Here is a 22,550-nt window from a genome sequence, read left to right on the forward strand (position 1 = left end):
GGTGGCGTCATAACGTGTATTTATTAGAGAGATCATAGATCTAATTGGTATATTATATATATATATATATATATATATATATATATATATATATATATATATATATATATATATATTGTTATATTTAATTTTCTTCTCAAAGCACTAGATGGGATACGTAATTCTGTGTTGGTTAAATGATTCTGATCATAGATCACATATTTGGTTCTGGTTCTTAGTATGTAAATGAATCTGGTTCAGGTTGTTGTTCATAGAAAATCATTCTTCTGTGTCTCTACCGCTTCTATAATTTTATCGATTATAGTGACTACTTGTTTCATGAAGTTTTGAGAGAACTTCCAAATAAATATTGTGTTTTACAATGAGGGTCTATTAATAGTAATGCAGTTATACCTCTTAAAGATATGAAACCTGTTACTATAAAATGAATAGAAATATGTAAGACCGTGGGCGGACCTAATGACATTGTGATAAGCCATTTGAATATGGTTGATCTGTGCCTTATATGTCACTATTGGTGATAAAAGTTGAAGAAGATAATTATCTTAGCTGTAAAGTAGAAACGTCAAAATCGTTGATAACTTTTTTTGTGTCGTAATAACATAAAAACAAACTTATGAAGTGTTATTTTCAAAATTATTATGAAAAAGAGAATAATATCCAAAATAGTAAATCACATCACTATCAATAGTTACCTATTTTATGGTATAGGTTATCTATATATATATATATAGATAGAATCTAGAACTAAATTGTCAAAAAAAAAGAATAAGAATTTAACCATACCAAAGTTTAAAAATAGAGAAAACTTAAAAAATGTATGTTAAAAAAATAGCTAGTTTTATGAATTCAGAAGGTGGAAGGAAAGTTTCTTATTTTCTTGCTGGTACAATATCTGTTGGGGCTATGTGTTCTTATTTTGTGCCCCATACCCTACTCTTAAATGAATACAGGAAATTGATTCAATTATACAAGTACGTTATCAAGGAGGTGTTCAATTATTTCAAATAGAGAATTAAATTATTAAATAATATTAATTTGAAACTTATATTTTAGTAATGGTATATCAGTTCCAGTCTCTAAGGAGATAGAAAATCGCTTCCAAAAGGCGTTAGATTTATTAAAGGTATATTGAATTTGACATTATGCAGAATTGTATAATTTAAATATCTTTCAGATAGATCCAAAAGATATCCACTTATATAAACCATTTCATGTATATGGTTTTGACGTAATGAGTGCTGGCAGTTCATATAGTAAATATGGAGCAATTATTGGAATACCAATCAATTTTACTTTTCAGAAACCAGAGACTATTGATCGATCCAAAATGAGAGTATGAGGTTTTATAAGATTTTTATAGTTATTTATATTATAAGTCCTGTAAGCACATTATCAAAATATAAATGAGATGTTTGTAGATAGGTGATTAACCTATTCTAGAATATCAAAACTAGTACTGGAAAAAATTTACTAAACATGCTTTTAACATTTAATTTCATACAATAAATGTGAGTTATAATTAAAAAACATAAATTCTGGAACAGTTTTCTTATATTTTCATTTAGCTAACCCTTAGTGGAGAAGAAACTATATTTATTCTGGTATTCTCATCTATGATGAGTTCTGTTCTGATTTCAATTGATAGACTCTTGAAGTATTATCTCCTATTCTCTGGACGTGGCCAAACCATTTTAGTTTTCATTCCTCGATTTTGTCTTGAATGGGTTGGTGGTGTTCCTTATTTTCTTATATCTTGTTTTATTCTCTATTTTTGTAGAAATCTCACTTCTGTACTCTTTATTTAGTTTTTTTGTTATTGTATGAGTATCTATGATTCTGATCTAGATGTTAATATGGGTATAGCATTTTTTTATATATTTCCGCTAGAAACTGTGTGTTAATTTTTCTGCTGCGCTAATGTCATGTTTTATACTGTTTTATTTGTCTTTTTGTTTTGTTATTATTCCTTCATTTAACACTATGTTTGATAATAATGGGTTTAGTATACACAGTTGCTTTACTCATTTTGTTTTGAACATCTTTGATAACTGTGAATTAATTTTTTTGTCTATTTATATAAAGCTTACTCCATTTACCAAATTTTCTTATGTTCCTCTAATTTCTAGGATTTTCCAACAAAGATGTATCTCTCCTTATTGATTTTTCAGTTATTTTTCTAATTATGAAGTTTGTATCTGTTGTCGCTCCAAATACTTGATGGGAATCTCTTCTGCTTTTTTCTAATTCTTATTTTAGCTTGTTTTCTATCATTCTCATATATCTCGTTTATTATCTTGCTTATTGTTGCAGTGTCTTGTGTCTCCATTATGCATATTGGTGTAATTATTTCCACTTCTTCATGATGAATTTTAGTGTGTTATTTTCATTTCTTCTGGTTTTACCATGTGTTGCGTTTCTAATGACTTCAAAGGATAGTTTTTTATTCTCCGTGTCGTCTGTCATTTTTTCTCCAAATTCTCGCTATAACTTCTGTTTTTATTCTTTAACTAATCTTCTGCACTTCCTTTTTTATTTTTTGTAGTCTGATTTTGCTTTAGTTGTTAGGTATTTGCTTCATTTTGTTTTTTTCCTTTTAATTGTTTCTTTTATGGTTTCCTACTGCAAATTTGTTTTCTTATATTGCCTGCTAACTATTCTTGTTGTTTCTCGTATTTTTTATGATGCATTTATTATTATATTTCTAAATTAAATATCTTTCAATATGTAATTTGTTTGAGTTCATAATATCTAATTTTTTGTGTCATCCTATCTGTTATTTTTATTTCGTTGACTATTCATTACCAGTAAATAATGGACACTTCTAATTTCTGAATCTCTTCTGATATTGACATTCTCAACTTTCTCCAAATACTTATACTTACTAGTAAGTAATAGATTTGTTTACTTTGTCTTCTCTTTTAATTTTATGAATATCTTTCACAGCTCTTATTTTTTAACTATACACCTTGTTTTTCCATACTCCGCACTTTGTTCTATTTTCCTACTTTGACATTAAGGTCTATTATCTTTTAATTCTGTTTTCTTATTTTTAGTCGGAGCGTAGGCTATAACCATGAGAAGTTTTTCATTTTCTCCATTCTTTTATGTTCATTATAAAGATTTCGTTCATGAAATTTTTGTTCATTATAGCTTTCATCTTTTACTATTAACGCGACTTCCGCTTTAGCATGGTTTTTTTGTTACTTCCAACCATATCATCTAGTATCTTTTACTTAATTTTGACTCCCTTTTCATTTTTCCGTCGATTGCTTTCTCTATTTCTTTTATTGGTTGGCTTTTTGAGAAATTTATTGCCTTTTCCCGATTTCTCTTTTTTGTTATACTCTTGTTCTTATCTGAGCTTGATCCGTAGTTCTTCCAATGTTGTGCCTCCTGTTATTAGTTTTCTGAGTCATTTGACCAATTTATTTGGATTTGCCTCATTTCCAATCCTTTTCTTTATTTTTATGTATCTGACTTTTAGACTTTAGATATCTTCTGTTCTTTTATATTTCTAAGTTTGTTCTTGCTTTTTAATATATCGATTTTATCTTTCCTGCATTCAGTTTCTATACAAGATATCTTATTCCCCATTTTCAGCACTGTTTTTTCACTTTAATTTCTAACTCTTTGTTTATGAATTCTTCCAGTTTTTGTTTGAGTGTATTGTTTCTTTTTGATTGTATGGGAATTTCCTTAATGAATAACGTGTCTTTTTCAGATTCCTTTCTATTTCTAATATGTTGTTTGTGTCTTTTTAATTTGACATATTCACATCAGTGTTGGCATATCTCAAAAATTAAGTAGCAACCTTCGTATGATTGTTCGTGCTCATGAGTGTTTATATAACAAACAGTCGGCAAGATACAAGAATCTTATAAAATGAAATTTTGCAAAATTTAGTGAATAATTTCTCTAACAGCTCTCACTTATAGATGTATTCAAATAACCATGCTCAAAATTGCACGTTTAAAATTATTACAAATAATTACTCTACCACAAATTAAAAATATGTGTGATGCAAGAATGAAAATAACGTGCCTGTAAGTTATACTGTACCTATTTCTAATTTTTAGCTCCTTAATAATGTTTGTTTGTTAGATTCATAAATAAATTATGTGAAAATGACTTGTTATTTGAGGGGGATGGAAAAGTCATTTGTATAACATGAGAGTAAAGTGCCTTTTCTTCCCTTGAATGATTATCATCCTAGGGAGGAAAATTAGTACTTTCCTTCCTTGTTAAACAAAGAGCTATTCTTCCTTGACCTTGGATTACAGCAAGGCATAGAGCAATAGTTATTTTGAATTAATAAATCGAATATTTCAAACTGTAAAAAAATTCGGTATTATCAGTTTCCGTTTCGATGGTCCTTTTTTCTTTTTTAAAATATGTTTGTTTTTTTTTGACTTTTCGATTTATAAACTTTCATCTACTTTCTTTTTTTTATTTTAAAAATTATAAATATACATAATAACAAAATAATAATTTGTAGTTTCTAAAAATATGTATTTTCTTTTGTTGTAGATAAATCACGAAGCTATTGTTTGGGATTCTGAACCTGCTCAAAATCTTTTAAAGTCATTGGTTTTGTCAGAAAAAGCTCAGCTATACGCTATGTCTAGAGAAGTTTTATACAGGCAAACATTGAAACCATTATTAGATGTATTCTTGGCCACAAATTTAGTATTGTCATCATATTTTTTAGGCAGAAATTTAAAACAAAAGTTTAATTTTTCAGCAAAACCACTGGGTTTAAGAATAATGTTGTATACGTTAGTAGGAATATTTAATTTTGGAATATACATAATGGCAAAGGATCTCTCCCAGATGTATTACGAAAAAAATATCGATTTAGAACTGAAAAAGACAGACATAATATTTTTACAGGGTGGTAAAGAATTTTATTCTAAATTACTCGAAAGGAATAAAGCTTTAAGGCAGTTACTAGGAAAAGATGGTGAAAGGCTCTACAGTGTGCTTGGAAATGAAAATTATATATTAAGACAAAAACATATTCCATTAGTGCAAAGATTATCATCTTTTGATGATACAATAACTTCTTAGATTATTCTTAATAATCTATATTTGTAAATATATTAATTTAGAAATTATTTTTTATTTATTTAAACCCGTTGGTGTTATTTAAATTTTTATACCAATTATTAGCGCCCCACTATGGTTTCGTACTAGCATATTATGTCCAGATGAGTTTATTATAGGGTCGCATCAGCACAATGCACCGAACTTGTAGATTTGATTTGAATATAAAATAATACAGCCACCAAGGATATTTATTATAATAGGGGAATCGCAAATTCTCGTAATGTTGCGAAAGAAAATAGTATATTGTGAATTATCTAAGAAATAAGGTTTCTTCATTGAACTATTTACTTCACCTGATAACCTTAAGGCTAGAGTTCGGAAACATTCAAAACGTATCTTGAAATTTGAAAGGAGGGTCTATCGTCCATTTATAACTATTCGAATCGTACAACAATAAATGAAAAAGGGAAAAGGATAGCCTGGAGAGTATTTTCAAAAGAAAAAATAAGATTAATAGAACACCAATATAGAACAAAGAGAAAACGTAAGAAAAAATGGATTAAGTAAAATATTTGTTCGCATAATTAATAAGAGAAGTCAAATAGAAAAATGCCTGTGTGTGGATCGCTTTACAAACTACAGTCTTTTTCTTAGATATTTTATTAATTTAAAGATGATATCTTATGCCAAAGCATCACATGCACGTACTCTTATATAACCAATACTCTAATTATTCCAAGGTAATAAAAATTTAATTTTGTCCTATTTGTCTCTATGTAGATATAAGAAGGAAATGAAATAAAACATGTTTTGTTAATCATTTTTTTTAATTAGACTTGTAATATATACAGAGTTAAAAAATAATATTTAAAATTCATTATTATACAAAACATTTAAAAAATTTAAATAAATACATGTATTACTTTAGAAGCAAAAATATTTTGTTAAAAAATATAAAAGCTATGTTACAGGCAATAAGACTTGAATTTAGAGGCACTCTGGAATATTTTCATTTAAATAATAGTTTTTATTAATGACTGTTATATAATGTACCCATTATACGTCTGGTTGCTCGACTTTAATAATACCCTTTAATCACGGGAAGTGATTAAAATGTATTCATTTTAATCACGGGAAGTGATTAAAATGTTTTCATTTTAATCACTATTGTCAGATTCTTCATTGATTTAACAATAATATTTTGTTTTTCTACAAAAAATTAGTTTTTAAAATTAGTAAGCCACTGAATATTTGTTTTTTAACATACCATGTTCTTCAAAATAATTTATAAATCTATGTACCTTTTAAATCGAAATAAATTTGGTTCAAATGTATCAAACTAATTCTTAGTATGAGTAGATTTCTTAAATTTAAATTAGGGATAATGAAGTTGCTTTATTAAATTTATTGTTGGAAAAGTCAAGGAAAGTACAGTACTGTCTCTATAAATCGACATTTCAATATCTAGGCACATACAGTAATGGTGCTGTGTTCCCGTCAATGAGTTGGTGTATAGTGTGATTGTCACGTGTTATTTAAGTGATGACAGTGTTTTAAGTACAATACAGTATAAATTATAAGTGCAGTGTAATGTCAGGAAAACGTAAGCATGTTGCGCTGACTTGAGATAAAAAGTATGCAATTTTAAATCGTTCAGAAAATGGTGAAATGTTGGTTACTATGTCTAAGGAATACAATATTGGGCGTGCAAAGAAACAAATTTAATCATTTTGCAAGAGAAGTACTAGTGAATCATCTTCCAATGTAAGACAGACATTAAAAGTAGGTGAATTTCTGCAAGTTGAAGATGCACTTTATGCAAGAAAGGAGCCGTCACACATCTTTATCAGGCGAATTATGAAAAAGGACAACTTTACTTGCATGGGTTAGGTGGTTAGATAAATTCAAACGGCACTTTGGATTTCGATTTTTGACTTTAACTGGGAGAAACTTTCATGTTTTGTTTAAAATTTTTAAGAAACTGTGAATGAAATGGATCTAGGTCAAGATAGATTCCCAATCCAGAAAAAAGTGGTTTGTTATCGCGTCTTTGGCAAAAAAAAAACATTTGTTCATAGGAAACCAGGGCTCCAGATGGCAAGCTGACAAATGATAGAATAACTTTTATACCATGTTTTAATGTTAGTGGAACGCATAAATTAGAATTGCTGGTCGTAGGGAACACAAAAAAGCCAATAGCTTTGAAAAACGTTTAACTGTCAGTTTTATACACTAATGGATGACAAAACCTCTTTTACCAGAATGATTTCACTTCTCGTCAATTGTCCTGGATATCTTGATGAATTAAAATCTGATGATGGTAAAATTACTGTTCTATTTTTACCTCCATTGCTGCAACCCATGTACCAAAATGTGATCCAAACCATAAAAAACAAGTTACAAAAAACATTGTATTCAGCGGTTTGTCAAAACAGGGGAGAGTCGTTAACAACTTCAAAGAAACAAATATGATAGATGTTTTTAACCTTCCAAACGCACAGGAAAAAGTTTCAGTTAAAACTATTGTTTGTTCAGGGGCGAATTGTAGCCTTTTTTGATTTTATTAAAATATTACAGATGTTGAGTTAAACAACTTAAGAGATGCAATGATTGAACAACTTGTAGACCAGCCTGATGATCTGATATCAGCTGATGTTCACACCTGGTTGGGAGGATCAGATGAAGAGCAGTGTCAAATTATGACAAACGACGAGATGAACGCATAGTTATTTCACTACCTTTTGTAATTCATGGTTGCTTTAATAATGGAGATAATGGTTTGTAGGGTAATGAGTTTTGACAAATATCGTATCTTCTACTCACTTAAAATGAGTTATTATACACTGGTAAATAATATACTATTGACAAATAGTTGGGATACAATAGAAAAAGGCAATTGTGAAATACTGAGTAATTTTTTTTTCTGGTATGAGCCCTATTTGTATTCTTTGAAAGGAAAACATATTTCAAAGGTGATGTTAATAAAATCGATTTTAATTAGTTATTCTGAATTAATTAAATAATTGTTAACAAATAGGTACGGAAATATCAACGAACCATTCTTTCCAAAATAGGTAAAATCATATCAAAAGTAGGTCTTTTACCAGGATCCTCGTTCATACAGATATTTATCAACTTGATCAAATGTGATGATATTCCTGGTTTGATACTTATTCTCAAACCCTCCAAAGCAATTCTCATGCCAACTTCCATAGGACTTTGGTCGGCAAAAGGTACTTCCCTAGTAGCCAACTCCCAAAGTAAAATAGCATAGCTCCACATATCAGAAGCTTCCCAATTACGATCCGTAATTTTCTTTTGAAGTGCTTCTGGAGACATCCATGCAGGATAGTAAATTCTACCTTTTTCTTGAAAACTGAATTTAGCATCGGCCATACTTAGTCTTGCTGTTAAGTCATCGTCAATCATAACATGACGACTATTCAGGAAGTATTCAGGAGTTGTTCTTTCTAAACTATGTAGAAAAGCCATTCCTCTTGCTATATCTATTGCAAAACGTAAAGCTTGTATTGTATCTACTACAAGACCACCACTACCTTCATGTAAAACATTATACAATGATCCTAATGGTAGATACTGACTTATAACGATCAAATGCGGAGGACTGTTACAACAACCGATAACAGGGAGAATATTAGGATGGGAGAATATCCGTAGTTTAGGAAATTCCTCATTAAAATCTCTTGAAATTCGGGAGGTAACATCACGCACCTTAAGAATCTTGGCAACTATGTCATTATTTTGCCACCTACCAATATAAGTGACTCCGCTATGTGTTTCACTTATTTTCCTTTTCATTTCCAATTCTTTAATATGTATACCCTTGTGACGGGATAGTGTAGCATCTCTAGATCTGGTTTTTAAACCTAACCAACTCTGATCTTTGAATTTAATTTTTTTCAGATCTTGACCAGATTCTACTGCAATATCATGAAGAACTTTTGTAAGATTTCCCTTACATTTATCAAGAGGTGTTTCACCATATTTGTTGGCAATGGCTACCTTCGCACCATGATGTACTAGATCTTCTGCTATATCTGAATAGCTCCAGAAGCACGCATAATGTAATGGTGAATTCCCGTGTTCGTTTGTGAAATTGATATCAGCTTTTTGCCGGAGAAGCTGTAAAAAAGATGTATTATTGTTTCTGGATTTATAGATTTTTATTATGTTTATATGACGACTCAATTATATTAATAGACTGAAAACTTGTTTTAGTGATTGGAATTGTTCAATACTTCTGTATTCAGTAGTTATTTGATTCATAAACATTTCAAACGGAAAATATTTTTTCTACCTATATTAAATAACCATCAATTTGGTCATTCATTTTAACTCTTTCTATATCTGTTCCCATCCCATCCTATTGTTACATACCATGTTTACAATCTCCCTGTGACCATGAGCAGCTGCCATATGTAATGGAGTATCATCTCCTCTGTTTGTGGCATTAACTCGTGCTCCCCTTAGTAGAAGCATTTCAACTATTTTATTGAAACCCTTCATTGCCGCCCAATGCAGTGGACTGAATCCATGATCATCCCTAAAAAAATAAAGTCCACTATATGTACTATTACTTAAGAACATGCAGAGTATAACTGGATGATTATTGCAAATAACACAAAGGGACCTTATTCCTCAATGTCTCAATATATAAGTTGTGTCAGATATTGAAAATGATTAATGTTTCATTAAAATGTTGGCAGTAACAGTGCTGTTAATTTTCAAAATGATAAATGTTAAAAGAAAATGCTATTTTGCTTGGTTTCAATGTAGCTTACAACGACATATGAGAATAGCATTTTTGCTGATAAAATATATGGAAATCATCCCATGTGTGGCATATAGTTTATATGAGGTAAATTACAGTACAGTACAATAAAATATTAGAAGTTGACAAAGCAGTTAGAACATATAATAAACAATTTATTGTGGCATTAAAATGAATTTATCTACATTAAAGTTTCATTAAAACTTATATAATAAAATTTCTAATCAATATCTAACTCTACTTATGTCTTTATAATTTTTGGTTATTTTTTTAATTGAAACAACAATATCTAAATTTGGCTTTAAGCCATTTTTTAGTTGCCTCCAATATATAATTTGCTATGTTAGTTAGACATCTAGGTTTTTTTAATATTTTTTTGAATTTTCATTTTGTTTCCAAAGTTAATATTTTCTATTTTATCAATGTAAATCAATGAGCAATCCATTTCTGTTGAGTCTTATATTCAATAATATAATCTGCTGACTCTGCTTGGTCCACAACGGATATTTCATTAGAATCTATTGGAAGCTTAGCTTCTACAACACCTTCAAATCCGGTGACTAAAATCCTTCCCCACAAAAATACACCCCTATCATCTGATGTTATTAATTTCAAGTTCAATGTATTTTATTATACATATTATATTAGGTATTTATTATCAATATTAAATAAACAAACTTATAAAATACATATGAAACAAAGAATGATAACCAGAAAATTAGGAATATTCTACTATCTACTACTGTTTTTAATATAAGTGAAGTTAGCTGCGATGTAACATTGTGCTGTTGACAACTTTTTTACACCATTGTTCAGAATATAATTTTTAACCATGCTGTTAATGTTAATTTAGAGAGAGAAATGCTTTATTGTCAAAAAATTGTTACAATGGGTAGACAAAAGCTTGTAAAAACTAAAAAGCAAACATAAAAATAACTAAATGAAGATACAAATAAAATGAAATTTCAATATACAGAAGTATTTAACATTATCAATGTTAAATTCATAGCTGTTGGGACTAGTTGCACAAACTAACCCCATAAATTGCAGTATTTTAGGAGTATGCCTTTTAAAAAAGTAACATATCCTAATTTACATTACTACAGTTTCATGTACATTTTAAATCAATTCTCAATATTTACAATATAAACATGGAAAAAATTCAAATTCTATATTTAAATCCAACTAAATTAGGTCATACACTTGGTAACAGAATAATATTATTTAAACTGGTATTATAATGAAGGCCAAATGTATCATTATTCATTTAAAATCTATAAATAATCCCCACTATTTCTAAATAACCGATGGACCATTGCCAAATATGGTTACTGAACATGTATCTATACGTGGAATCTTTAATATGCTAGTTACTTACCCTTGGTTCATATCATGTTCGGGTTCATCTAGCCAAACCCTCACTTGTAGGGCATTCCCTTCTTTGCACCATTGAAATATATCTTCCATATCCAGTATTGTGTTTAAAATTTATCTGGGCGTTTATTCTGAGAAGTTTCGTTAACAAAATAGATATGTATAATACGTAGATATTAGGTAATTATATAGGAAGCACTTCTTAACCACAAACACTGATATAAATTATCAAATCATTATAAACATAATTCTTTAAATTTATTTATTCTAAAAAATATACTACTTTTTCTGGTGACATTTAGCTGCCTAATAAAAACTTCTTGTTACCAACATTAAATTTTATCAAAATATAAACTAACATCTTGAGTGCGTTTCACATTGGGGTATGACGTCATTGAATGCGTTTAATAGCTTATATGGACTCCAAACAATTTTGTTGATAATGGTTAATGCCCATAAGCAATTTTTCATTTAGTGCTTTCGTGGTTTATGTGATAAAATAAGACTTTTCATTTGAATATACAGGGTGAGTCGGGAGGAGCGTACCAAACTTTAGGAGTGTATTATACACGTGAGAATGATGTAAAAAAACTCATATGTTTTTATCCGATTTTCATTTGTTTTCAAGTTATGGAGTAATTAAAAATGTCCATCTAGCTTTCCACTAGCATATTAACAAATAAACAAATTATCACATAAAAATTTTCTTAATCATAGCGTTCTTTCAATAAATGTTCAAAAATACCGCCATTGACTTCTAAATATTTTCTGCTTCGTCTACGAAGAGCGCTTGTTGTTCTCCCAATTGATTCATTTGTTTTTTCTTTAATATGCGCTGCAGTATTCTCAATTCATCTAATTAGTGCATCCCGTGTGTACACTTTTATTTTGTAGACTTCTTTTCTCATCCAGCCTCATAAACAAAAATCTAGTGGTGTGAGGTCTGGAGATCTTGCAGGCCAATTAATGGGACCTCCACGACCAATCCAACGCCCTGGAAAACGTTCGTCCAATTGTTGCTTGACCTGACGAGCGACATATGCAGGAGTTCCATCATGCTGATAGAACATCTGCCATTCTAATATTTACAAGACCATCCTCTAGTAGGTCTTGTCCTTAATTTTGTAAAAAATTTTGGTAGTTCTCTCATGTGAGACGGTTCTCCAAAATGAAAGGGCCAATTAAATAACTGTCAACCATAGGTACCACACGGTCAGAGAAAACTGATGTTGAAAATTGCTTTCGATTGTTGCACGGGGATTTTCGTGCAACCGTACATGATAGTTACGAGTATTATTAATGTCATCACGGGTAAATGTAGCTTAATCCCTAAAGAGAATACTCGATAAAACACGATGATTATTATTTATCCACCGACAAAACTCCATACGGTTAGCGTAATCCTCTGATTGTAGGTGCTGTACTATCTGTACGTGATAAGGATATAAGCGTTGTTTGTGGAGTGTGTTTATCACCCCTTTTTTTTTGTGGAATTCCCAAATGAGTGGCAATTCTCCGTGAGCTAGTAGTTGTATCTTCTTCTACTAGATACAGAATATTTTTTACTTCTACCAAACCTTGTCGAGTAGCGCGTTCAGATGATATTAGCACTGGTAAGTTTACCAATCTCGCACAATTTGTTAAAAACTCTAATAAGTACGTTTTATCAGGATATCTTTGGTGTGGAAAACATTGACGATATTCTTCAGCAGCAGCTGTAGCGTCTTCATTACAGAAACCACAAAAAAACACCATATTTGCATATTCTAAATTTGAATAAGTATCTGGCATTTTCCAACACTAACAATCACACAAATTCGAAATTGAACGTTCAGTTACTGTTCACTGACAGTTCATTAAAACGTCAGAATTATATCAAATGCCTTTGAGCCTCGAACATGTCATACTTTGATAATGTTAAAATTCAGATATAAGTGGAAAACTAGATGAACATTTTTAATTATTCCATAACTTGAAAACAAATGAAAATCGGATAAGAACATATGAGTTTTTTTACGTTATTTTCACGTGTGTAATACACTCCTAGAGTTTGTGAGCTCCTTCCGACTCACCCTGTATTGTTTAAGGAACGTACTATTTAAGAGATTTTTCCCCAGGTGAGTTAATTTAACCTATTAATTCTGCTTAACTTGTTGAGATTATGTCTATTTTATTTTTGTTGTTAATCTCTGTCATCTACTAATAGTCATGAGTTTTCGAGTATAAATAAATTAATTTTTAGGTTTTTAAGGTCTAGAACTGCTTCAGAATGGGTAAGTGCTTTGTTCCAGACTGTAAACATTACATTCCAAAGCATCTATGTAAGTTTTTTCGGTTCCCAAAAAACAAGACCGAGAGGAATAGATTTGTGTGAACTTGCAAAAGTATGCGATTGTCACTTTTTAAATAAAGAAAAAAAGAACGGGCCAACTTTATTTGATTTCAATATGCAGAAGTTTAATATAAAATCACCAGAAAAAAGGTATGCACTTTTTTTAAGAAGCGAACTGTAAAAAACCTTGTGACTGAGCTACTACCAGGACCTTCAACTGAACCACTACCAGATCCTTCAACTGAGACACTACCAGGACCTTCAACTGAGCCACTACCAGGCCAAGGCTAGAATTCATGTAGAAAGGGGCATCAGGAGAATAAAGTTTTATAATATTTTACAGCAAGTTCCATCATATTATATATCACAAATTTCAATTATCTTTTAACTGTGTGTAGCCCTCACAAACTTGCAATATCCCCCAATTAAAGAAATTGAGGAGTATTATTGGTAGGATCTATACTGTAGGTTATTCCGTACTGAATTGACTATCCGTAGGAGTTGAACCAAAGTATGATATATTATAATTTTGAGTTTTAAATATTTTTTATTGTAGCAATATTTTTCCTCATTCGACTTTTTTTTGTAAAAAGTTTAGAAATTTTTATTTAAAAAATGTGTATTTAGATTTTACTCAATTTTGAAATGACAATTATTCTTAAAAGTAATAATATTACTGTTTTTCTAATTTAATCAAACCCTGTAAATCCAACAACAATTTTCATAAAGTAAATAAATACAATTTGATTTCTTGTTAGTAGACTACAGTTTTTATAATCATCAAATAAATTATAAAGCCACAAGCAGTGTTTTAATTTATTTTACAAGTTTTTTGTACAGAAAAAAAATCACCCAACTATTATAATACATTCATTACAGCATATTTAAAATAGCTAAATTTGTTTTAAAAATCTTTATTGACAAAATGGCCTTGTACATTTAAATTAAAAAACATAATTTCCTGATATCGTCAGCAAAAAGAAAATTGTATAGATTAGGTTAGGTTAAAGTTTTATGAAAATAGAAGCCAAATGCCAAGAAAACTGTTCTCCTCATTCCATAGGAAATTATCATAAATTGTGATTATTTATAGAAAATACATGAGGTATTAAAGCCCAATCAAACATTTCTAATTGAACTGCATACTGTCTAAAATCGCGTTACTTACATAAGGAAAAAATTGAAATTTAGAAAAATTTAGTTGGTTAGCCAACAACTTATCAAATAAAAACAAAAAAAAACTATAAAAAATGTTCTATGTGGGCACCTTGCACTTCTACACACTTAAAAGAGCATTCTTTGCTGGCATTGCATGCCTTATAGCGTCACTATTGAGTCTCTTCCCACTTCCTGAATGTTGTAAAAAATCATTTTAGAACATCTTTACTAATAGGTGGATTGGTCGAGGAGGTCCGTTTGCAAGGCCACCACGTTTCCCTGAGTTAAATACAATGAATTCATTTTTTGTGGATATCTTAAAAGCTTGGTAGATACAACACTGGTAAATACAATAAACGAAATGATCAATAGAATAAACTTCCAATATCACGCTATAAGGCAGAATCTGGGAATGCACTTCCAAGTCAAAATAAATATCCTCCGTGTACTCCGGAAGTGTGTAGAAGTGCAAAGTGACACTTCGAACTTTTATTATAGTTTTCTTTTTGTTTTTATTTAATAGGTTGTAAGCCTACCAACTAAATTTTTCTACATTTCAATTTTTCCCTTATGTAAATAGCACGATGTTCGACAGTATGCAGTTTAAATAGATATATTTGATTGTGTTTTAATACCTGTTGTAAGTATTTTAGATAAAAAATGTATGTCTTTATGTCGAATGCTTTCCTTGGCATGTACAACGATCTACAAATCTACATATCTCCAAACCATACATTTCCTCGAGTTAAAAAAGTACCTCGATGTTATAAAATCGATTGAAAATTAATTTTTGCTATCTTTAGATTGTACCTGTAGGTGGTACCTATAAAAGTTACGGATTTTTAACCATTGATTCCCCCTTACCTTCAGATAGTAATGTAGAATTATTTATTCCGTCAAACACACAACATAATCAAATATAAGTTTTCAAAAAAAAAATGATACAGGGTGCTCATGTGACAGGGGCTAATACGAGTTTTCTAATTTTAAATGCAATTACGGACGCATTCGCGTTTACAGTGATACGTCCGGCAAATTTTCAGTAAATGTTTGGGCTTAGATGAGTATTAATGGGTATGGTTTGTTGGAGAAGGTTGAATTATGAATTTTACCCAAATATTCTAGACAACATTATGTTGCCATCGGTAAATCAAACTTATGATGAAAAAGATTTTATTTACAGTCACAATAATGTGCTGTCCACCGGAAAACACCCCAATTCGCTGTTCTAGTATGATGAATCAATATGATTTGTTTCAATGTTTTCATTCTGTAGCTCTGTTTGGTAATAAATCGTTTTACCTTCTTTGATTCATTATAGATCACTATGAGCATTTTTCCAAATTCCGAAAGAACAGAGTTTTTGATCAGGTGTCCATATTAACTCAAGCTCTTCTAGGCCGATTCACAAGAATGGAGTAAGAATAGTATTTGCAGTGATAGATACAACGGCGAAAAGAGATTTTTTAGTATTAGTGAGTGATTGAGTTATTCCCACGTCCACGACATGGCTCGTGAAGCCTGTTCTGACACATATTTTTATCATAGCGGCGTCTTTGATATCTTTTCTTATTAACAGCGGAGAGTTGTTTATATTATTTTTTTTTTCAGAATTAATTTCTAGGTCATTTATTTTTGATATATGTTTCGCTGCTAGAATAGAATAGAAACGTAATAGGTGAATTTAAATTAGAAAAGTAGTGAATAGTGTGGATAATAGTAGTTGAGTCTAGTATAAGTGTTTAAATAAATTAAGTAAGTAAAATACAGTGTGTATAAATTTACACCACCGTCGAAAACTAGATTGAATATATTGGAAAATAGGAAACACATTACATTGGTGTCAGGTGTGGTGTATTGTAAATAAATAGTGGTATATACATGGCTAAGAGACTAAGTGATCTGAAAGTGACAGAACCAAAAGCAGTACTAGAGAACCGCGAATTACAAACGTCCGGTAAGAAAAGTGAACTAGTAGAAAGACTCAACGTGGCACTTGTAAGTGACGGATTTGATTCAGAAACTTATCTATTCAAGACGAGTCTTCCACCTTGATCTCGTCAATTTCTACTAAAATGGACGAGTAGATTTCGTTCATGGAGGACGATATTTCAACTTTGAGGAACGATATTTTGGCCAACATTAATGAGATTATGTCTACCATGAAGAATGATATTTTGACCACGAAGGACGGTGTGTTGACTTTGAAAAAGGATATTTCTGTCAATATGAAGGAGTTTATAATATTTCGACTATGAAGAGCGATACTTCTACCGATGTTCTGTCATTAAAAATGTTATCTCTAGAATTCAAAGCAAAAGAAATTGGCCCCAGCTTTTGAGGCAGCCGCTAGATTGAATAATTGGTCTAATAAAGAAAAAGTAGTGAACTTAACAATTACACTACTCCAGATGAGTTCGTAACAAAAAGAATAACAACCAAAGAAATACGAGTTTCTGGAGAACGATCTACATTTATTACGAAAAATCCTCAAGTCATATATGTTATGAAAGTTACTGGAATTAATTGATGAAAAATAACAGATTAATCAAAAAGAAAACGATATGACAAGTAGCGGGAGCTGTCCTGTGCACCTATATTAGCTTGAAGGTTAGGTTAGAGAGAGTTTCATGCTCATTTTATGTTAAATACAAATACTTTGATATCATTTTATAGGGATGCATTTTAATTTTCTTTAAAATTCGAAAAATTGGCAGCTACTTTTTCATCTATCTCACATGACCAACGTCGCGAAAATGCTTTTCTATTTTGCTAATTGTTCCTTGGGATCTAGACGGCAAATTTGGCAATTTCCATTTGTGTCCGTGTGTTATCTCCACAATCAATCATTTCTAGAATGGTTACTTTGTGCATGTCTGTTAAATGAAGAATTTTTATATTATTCCGTCCACTTCTGTTCATTGAAATAGCATATAAGTGTTGGGATAGATTTTTGAAATTTTTTAGCTGTGTAAATTTCCTTTTAAGCGTTTCTTACTCCATTCTTGTGAATCGACCTAGGAGAGCTTAAGTTAATATGGACACCTGATCAAAAACCTGTTCTTTCGAAATTTGGAAAAATGCTCATAGTGATCTATAATGAATCAAAGAAGGTAAAACGATTTATTACCAAACAGAGCTACAGAATGAAAACATTGAAACAAATCATATTGACTCATCATACTAGAACAGCGAATTGGGGTGTTTTCCGGTGGACAGCACATTATTGTGACTGTAAATAAAATCTTTTTGATCATAAGTTTGATTTACCGATAGCAACATAATGTTGTCTAGAATATTTGGGTAAAATTTATAATTCAAACTTCTCCAACAAAGCGGCGTCTTTGATATGTTTTCTTATAAACAGAGGAAATTTGTTTATATTAATTTTTTAGAATTCAGGAAATTCCAATATATATATATATATATATATATATATATATATATATATATCTTCTTTCTCTCCCAAACTCGGTTTTTGAGCACGTCACTTTGGACATCCTCGATGCAAAATCTTTATTTAATGCTCGGGTGCCAGATCTTTTGTGTGGTTAACTACATGGCCCCTTGACTTCAAACGTCAAGAGTTCCGGGTAACCTCAGATGGAGGTACAGCCAATTCCAAGGGTCTAGTTATATCTGATTCGGCAGGTTTATTTCTAGAAGATGTCCGCGCTGGTCCTAAAATAAAAGTTAATCTCCTGGCCCACACACTACAGAAAAGCTAAATTCGTACTTCTAAACAACTATTCTACCATAGGAGTTTTCTAATCTAGAGTAGGTCATGAAAAAGAAAAGCGGTAAAAGCTAGCTGAGTTGTTTTCAATAAGCCAGTTAGTAATTGAAAGCAAAAGAAAAACGGATTCTAGGTCTGCAAACTGAACGGGGATATTTGATTAAAATGTCTCAGGGGATCAGAAAAGGAAATACGGAAGGGTTCGATCCGTGAATGAAAATATCAATGTGCCCTGGGAAGACGTCTAGAAACCCTCAACATTTCAATTCAGTGGCTTTACGTTCTCGAATTGAAATACCAACGAGTCCTGGCGGGACGCCTGGAAAACTTCAATATTTCAACCGAAACGGGGTTTGAAAACGGGAGTGAAGACGGACGGGTTTAATCCGTGAACGAAAACATCAATGAGCCATGGCAAGACGCCTGAACAATCTTAATATTTTGATTCAGCGGGCTTTACGTTCTCGAATTGAAATACCAACGAGCCCTGGCAGGACGCCTGGAAAACTTCAATATTTCAACCGAAACAGAGTTTGAAGACGGGAATGAGTACGGAAGGGTTTGTTCCGTTAATGAAAACATCAATGAGCCCTGGCAAGACGCCTGGAAAATCTTAATATTTCAATTCAGCGGGCTTTACCGTTCTAGAATTGAAATACCAAAGAGCCCTGGCAGAACGCCTGGAAAACTTCAATATTTCAACCGGAAAGAGGTTTTAAAACGGGAAGGAATATTAATAATACTCAACTGTACGAGCTTTTGTTATATTATTGTTATACAATAACACTACTAAATTAGTTTAATACTTGTAAAAATGGAATATTTAATATATTGAATAAACTTTTCCGTCTAACAATTATTGAAAAGACCACCTATTATTTAAAATACTATTTCTATAAAGTCTTACCTTCGCTAAAACTGCTTCAATTTACAAAACTAAAAAAAATTACTAAAAAAAAAAATACCAACACAAACGGAGTAGAAATTGTAAATTCGGCGTATGTTCAAAGATACCAACTTTTACTTTTGCCAGCCAGTAGCGAACTCTCCCTCTCGACTCGTCGTTCAAGCCTTCCTCGATTCAGACTCCTTTCCACCCCTCTTGGATAGTTCGACCTTCGCGCTACTTATTCCGTGACAGTGGGGAAACATGAATTTTTACAATCATATCGCTTGAAATTTGAAATTAAAACTCGTATTGGATATTTAACAAACTATTTCTACCTATAAGTCAGAGGGTATAGTGGGTTATATACATTATTAAATGAACATATATTCGGAAATTTTTTAAAATAATTATTGTCGAAAAATTTACTTTGTTACAATAAATATATGACCTACTATAGACTTTAGATATAATAAAAAGTCATAGTGAACGGAAGAACAATATAGAAACGTAACCGGTGAATGTAAATAAATTAGAAAAGAAGTATTTCATCGAATGAACGCATAAAATTTTTTACATCATTTACTCTCTCAAAAATATTTTATTATCTTACCTTTAGCGAGAGAAATATTTAGCCTTATCTTCTCTTTATAGCAAAAGGGATGATATCCGATGATCTCTTCATCCCAACTGATGGATAGTACCACATCTTTATATTTATATTTGATGCCTTTAAAAAGTATTTGCAGCTGATTTCCTTTATAAAACTCCATATTCACACCTTACAGTATAAGTTTTTAATGAAGGGATCCTACTCACTTACTTTCAATGTTTATTAGTCGGATAATTTCTACGGATACAGATAAATCCCAAACAGCAGACTAGAATAGGAGTGTTAGGTTCAGAACCAAACTATTGCTATTGAAAAATGTGTTAACTTAGAAAGGAATTAGCGCAAATAGGAAATTATCATCTTGACCGAAGGCGAGCAGCCATTAGTGATCTGAGTACCAACGTCATAAGATCTGGAATTGCCTGGACAAGTCAAACCAGTTAGGCAAGGAAAATAAAATCCGGGAAAGATGGGAGTGGAAGGAAATACATACAGTAAAATACAGGCCGTTTCTGTAGCAAAAGCAATCCATCATTCGAAAGAAGTTACTGCGCCTTCTCCAGTTTACAGTGTTGAAAAAAGTTCTGAAAACGAAGAAATTGAAATAGAATTTACAGCTCCTGTCAGTCCTCAAACACCGTATTTTATTAACAAAATGGTCTTTAATGATCTCGTAGAGATTTGGATTTGTCCAAAGAAAAAGCTGCAGTGAGAAGTTCAAGACTGAAGCAGTGGAATCTACTCAAGATAGGAGTTAAAGTTACCGTCTACCGTAAAAGCCTCAGTTTATATATTAATTTGTTTTCTAAAGAGAACGAGTTAGTGTACTGTAATAATATTGAGTACTTATCTTAAAACGAGGTTATAAAAATAGGTCAGAGGAATGGAGACTTTTCATTGATTCCTCAAAGTCAAGTCTAAAAGTTGCAATTCTCCTTAACAGAAATAAATTTCAATCGCTACTTTTAGCTCACGGAGCTCATTAAATAAAAACATAAAATTAGTGTTACAATAGAATTCAGCAAACGCCAATGGGTAATTTGTGCAGATTTGACAGTTGTTGCATTGGTTTTAGAGCTACAAACTGGCTATACGAAATACTTTTGCTTTTTTTGTGAGTGGAACAACCGAGAGAGAAATGAACATCATGGCCGCCAAGAACTGTTTACGTTCCTGAGCAAAAAAGGTGAAAAATGAACCTTTATTAAATCCCGAAAAAATAATATCACCACTTTTGCATATCAAATTGTGGCTAATAAAAAATTTTGTAAAAGTAATAGACAAAGATCAAACTGTTTTCATATTTTTAAAACAAAAATGTCCTTCTTTGAGTGACGCTAAATTGAAGGAAGGTGTATTTGTTGGACTCCAAATCAAAAGATTAATTAATTTTCATCATCAACTTAGATGAAAAAGAAAGAGATGCTAGGTTGATATTTGTCAACGTTAGTGAAAACTTTTTGGGTAACTATAAATCTCCTCAATATTCTAGCATCGCCAAAAAAATGCTCAATGCACATTATTAATTGGTATGTAATATCTCCTAGAAAATACACTTTTTACATTAATACCTGAAGTTTTTTCAGAAAAATATGGGAACTTTAAGTGCATGGAGAGCGCTTTTATCAAGATTTCGCTACAATGTAAAAGTGCTACAAGGAAAATGGTAACCAGCAATGCTTACAAGACAAATGAAAATGTCTACGAAAACATGTTTTTTAATGCTGATAATAAAACTGGAGTTTGATAAATAACTCAGATTTTTCAAAACAATAAATTTATTTCTTTCAAAAATGTAACGTAACACCTTTCTTATTTTTATTATGAATCACGTAATATTCGTAATAATCCACGAGAAAAAAAAAAGAATATTTTTTTTGTCCAGTGTAATAAATATAAAAATCTTTTAATTTCATTTCCTTTTTTTTATTTAACACATTTTAATTTACAATAACATTAATAAAATAAAAAAAATATATAAAACCATTTTCGTATTTTTAAGATCTTTGGTTAATTTTAACAAAGCATATTTTTCTTTTATATATATATATATATATATATATATATATATATATATATATATATATATATACAAACTATTACAGACATATTCGAAAATAAAAAGATATCTATTTTATAAAAAAACTAATTACTTAATTTTGGCTATTATTTTTTAAAAATTATAATTAAGTATAATTTATCATTTAAACGGCTAATACAATCTCACTTACTTGAAAATGAAAATAATTAAATTCAGACAATAATTGTGTTGAATGTTGAATTTTTGGAATATTATATAATATTTTATAATAATTTTTTGAAATCTTTAACGAAATTTATGATTAATCAATTACTAACTACTAACATATTATATTAAAAAGTGATATACGGAGGTGCCTTTAATATATAATTAGTACGTTCACCTTTGGTATTCCTTTGAATATAATTAATTCGAAACATGGTCTACCGTTATACATAGGAAAAAATTACTACTTTCTTTTTAAATATAAATTTACATCTCTACCGAAAAACATGCCCTTTTTGTCGATATCGACATCTCTAATAACTCGCAATTGCAAAGAGCTATAAGCCGGCAGACCACTTTCATGT

At 30.7% G+C, this 22,550-nt stretch overlaps 2 protein-coding genes and 1 long non-coding RNA gene across 3 annotated transcripts; 2 read left to right on the forward strand and 1 right to left on the reverse strand.

The window, feature by feature from the left end:
* The first annotated feature begins 547 nt into the window (after positions 1–547).
* Positions 548–5,117, forward strand: LOC130892441 (transmembrane protein 177). Its single transcript, XM_057797869.1, has 4 exons — positions 548–974; positions 1,057–1,126; positions 1,178–1,336; positions 4,531–5,117. Exons 1-4 carry the CDS (start codon positions 817–819, stop codon positions 5,068–5,070), a joined length of 927 nt encoding a protein of 308 aa, XP_057653852.1. The 5' UTR covers positions 548–816; the 3' UTR covers positions 5,071–5,117.
* Positions 5,118–8,022: 2,905 nt separating this feature from the next.
* Positions 8,023–11,683, reverse strand: LOC130892440 (integrin-linked protein kinase). The gene is made up of 3 exons (XM_057797868.1): positions 11,220–11,683; positions 9,448–9,613; positions 8,023–9,192 (listed from the first exon to the last, which is right to left on the reverse strand). The coding sequence occupies exons 1-3, from the start codon at positions 11,306–11,308 to the stop codon at positions 8,098–8,100; spliced, it is 1,350 nt and encodes a 449-aa protein (XP_057653851.1). The 5' UTR covers positions 11,309–11,683; the 3' UTR covers positions 8,023–8,097.
* Positions 11,684–12,476: 793 nt separating this feature from the next.
* Positions 12,477–14,350, forward strand: LOC130892439 (uncharacterized). The gene is made up of 3 exons (XR_009059037.1): positions 12,477–12,828; positions 12,886–13,332; positions 13,458–14,350. It is a non-coding gene; the product is annotated as an uncharacterized LOC130892439 (long non-coding RNA).
* The last annotated feature ends 8,200 nt before the right edge of the window (positions 14,351–22,550 follow it).

The sequence above is a fragment of the Diorhabda carinulata genome, chromosome 4, assembly GCF_026250575.1.
Source record: "Diorhabda carinulata isolate Delta chromosome 4, icDioCari1.1, whole genome shotgun sequence".
Classification (NCBI taxonomy): Eukaryota; Metazoa; Arthropoda; class Insecta; order Coleoptera; family Chrysomelidae; genus Diorhabda; species Diorhabda carinulata.

What these genes read in the sequence shown, in the direction of transcription:
- LOC130892440 (XM_057797868.1), bottom strand. Translation starts at nt 11,308, where the DNA reads ATGGAAGATATATTTCAATGGTGCAAAGAAGGGAATGCCCTACAAGTG. An exon ending in GAACATGATATGAACCAAGG is followed by an intron (nt 9,614 to 11,219) that starts GTAAGTAACTAG and finishes TTATTTTTTTAG; the next exon opens with GGATGATCATGGATTCAGTC. An exon ending in ACAGGGAGATTGTAAACATG is followed by an intron (nt 9,193 to 9,447) that starts GTATGTAACAAT and finishes TCTTTTTTACAG; the next exon opens with CTTCTCCGGCAAAAAGCTGA.
- LOC130892441 (XM_057797869.1), top strand. Translation starts at nt 817, where the DNA reads ATGTATGTTAAAAAAATAGCTAGTTTTATGAATTCAGAAGGTGGAAGG. An exon ending in AGGCGTTAGATTTATTAAAG is followed by an intron (nt 1,127 to 1,177) that starts GTATATTGAATT and finishes AATATCTTTCAG; the next exon opens with ATAGATCCAAAAGATATCCA. An exon ending in TTGATCGATCCAAAATGAGA is followed by an intron (nt 1,337 to 4,530) that starts GTATGAGGTTTT and finishes CTTTTGTTGTAG; the next exon opens with ATAAATCACGAAGCTATTGT.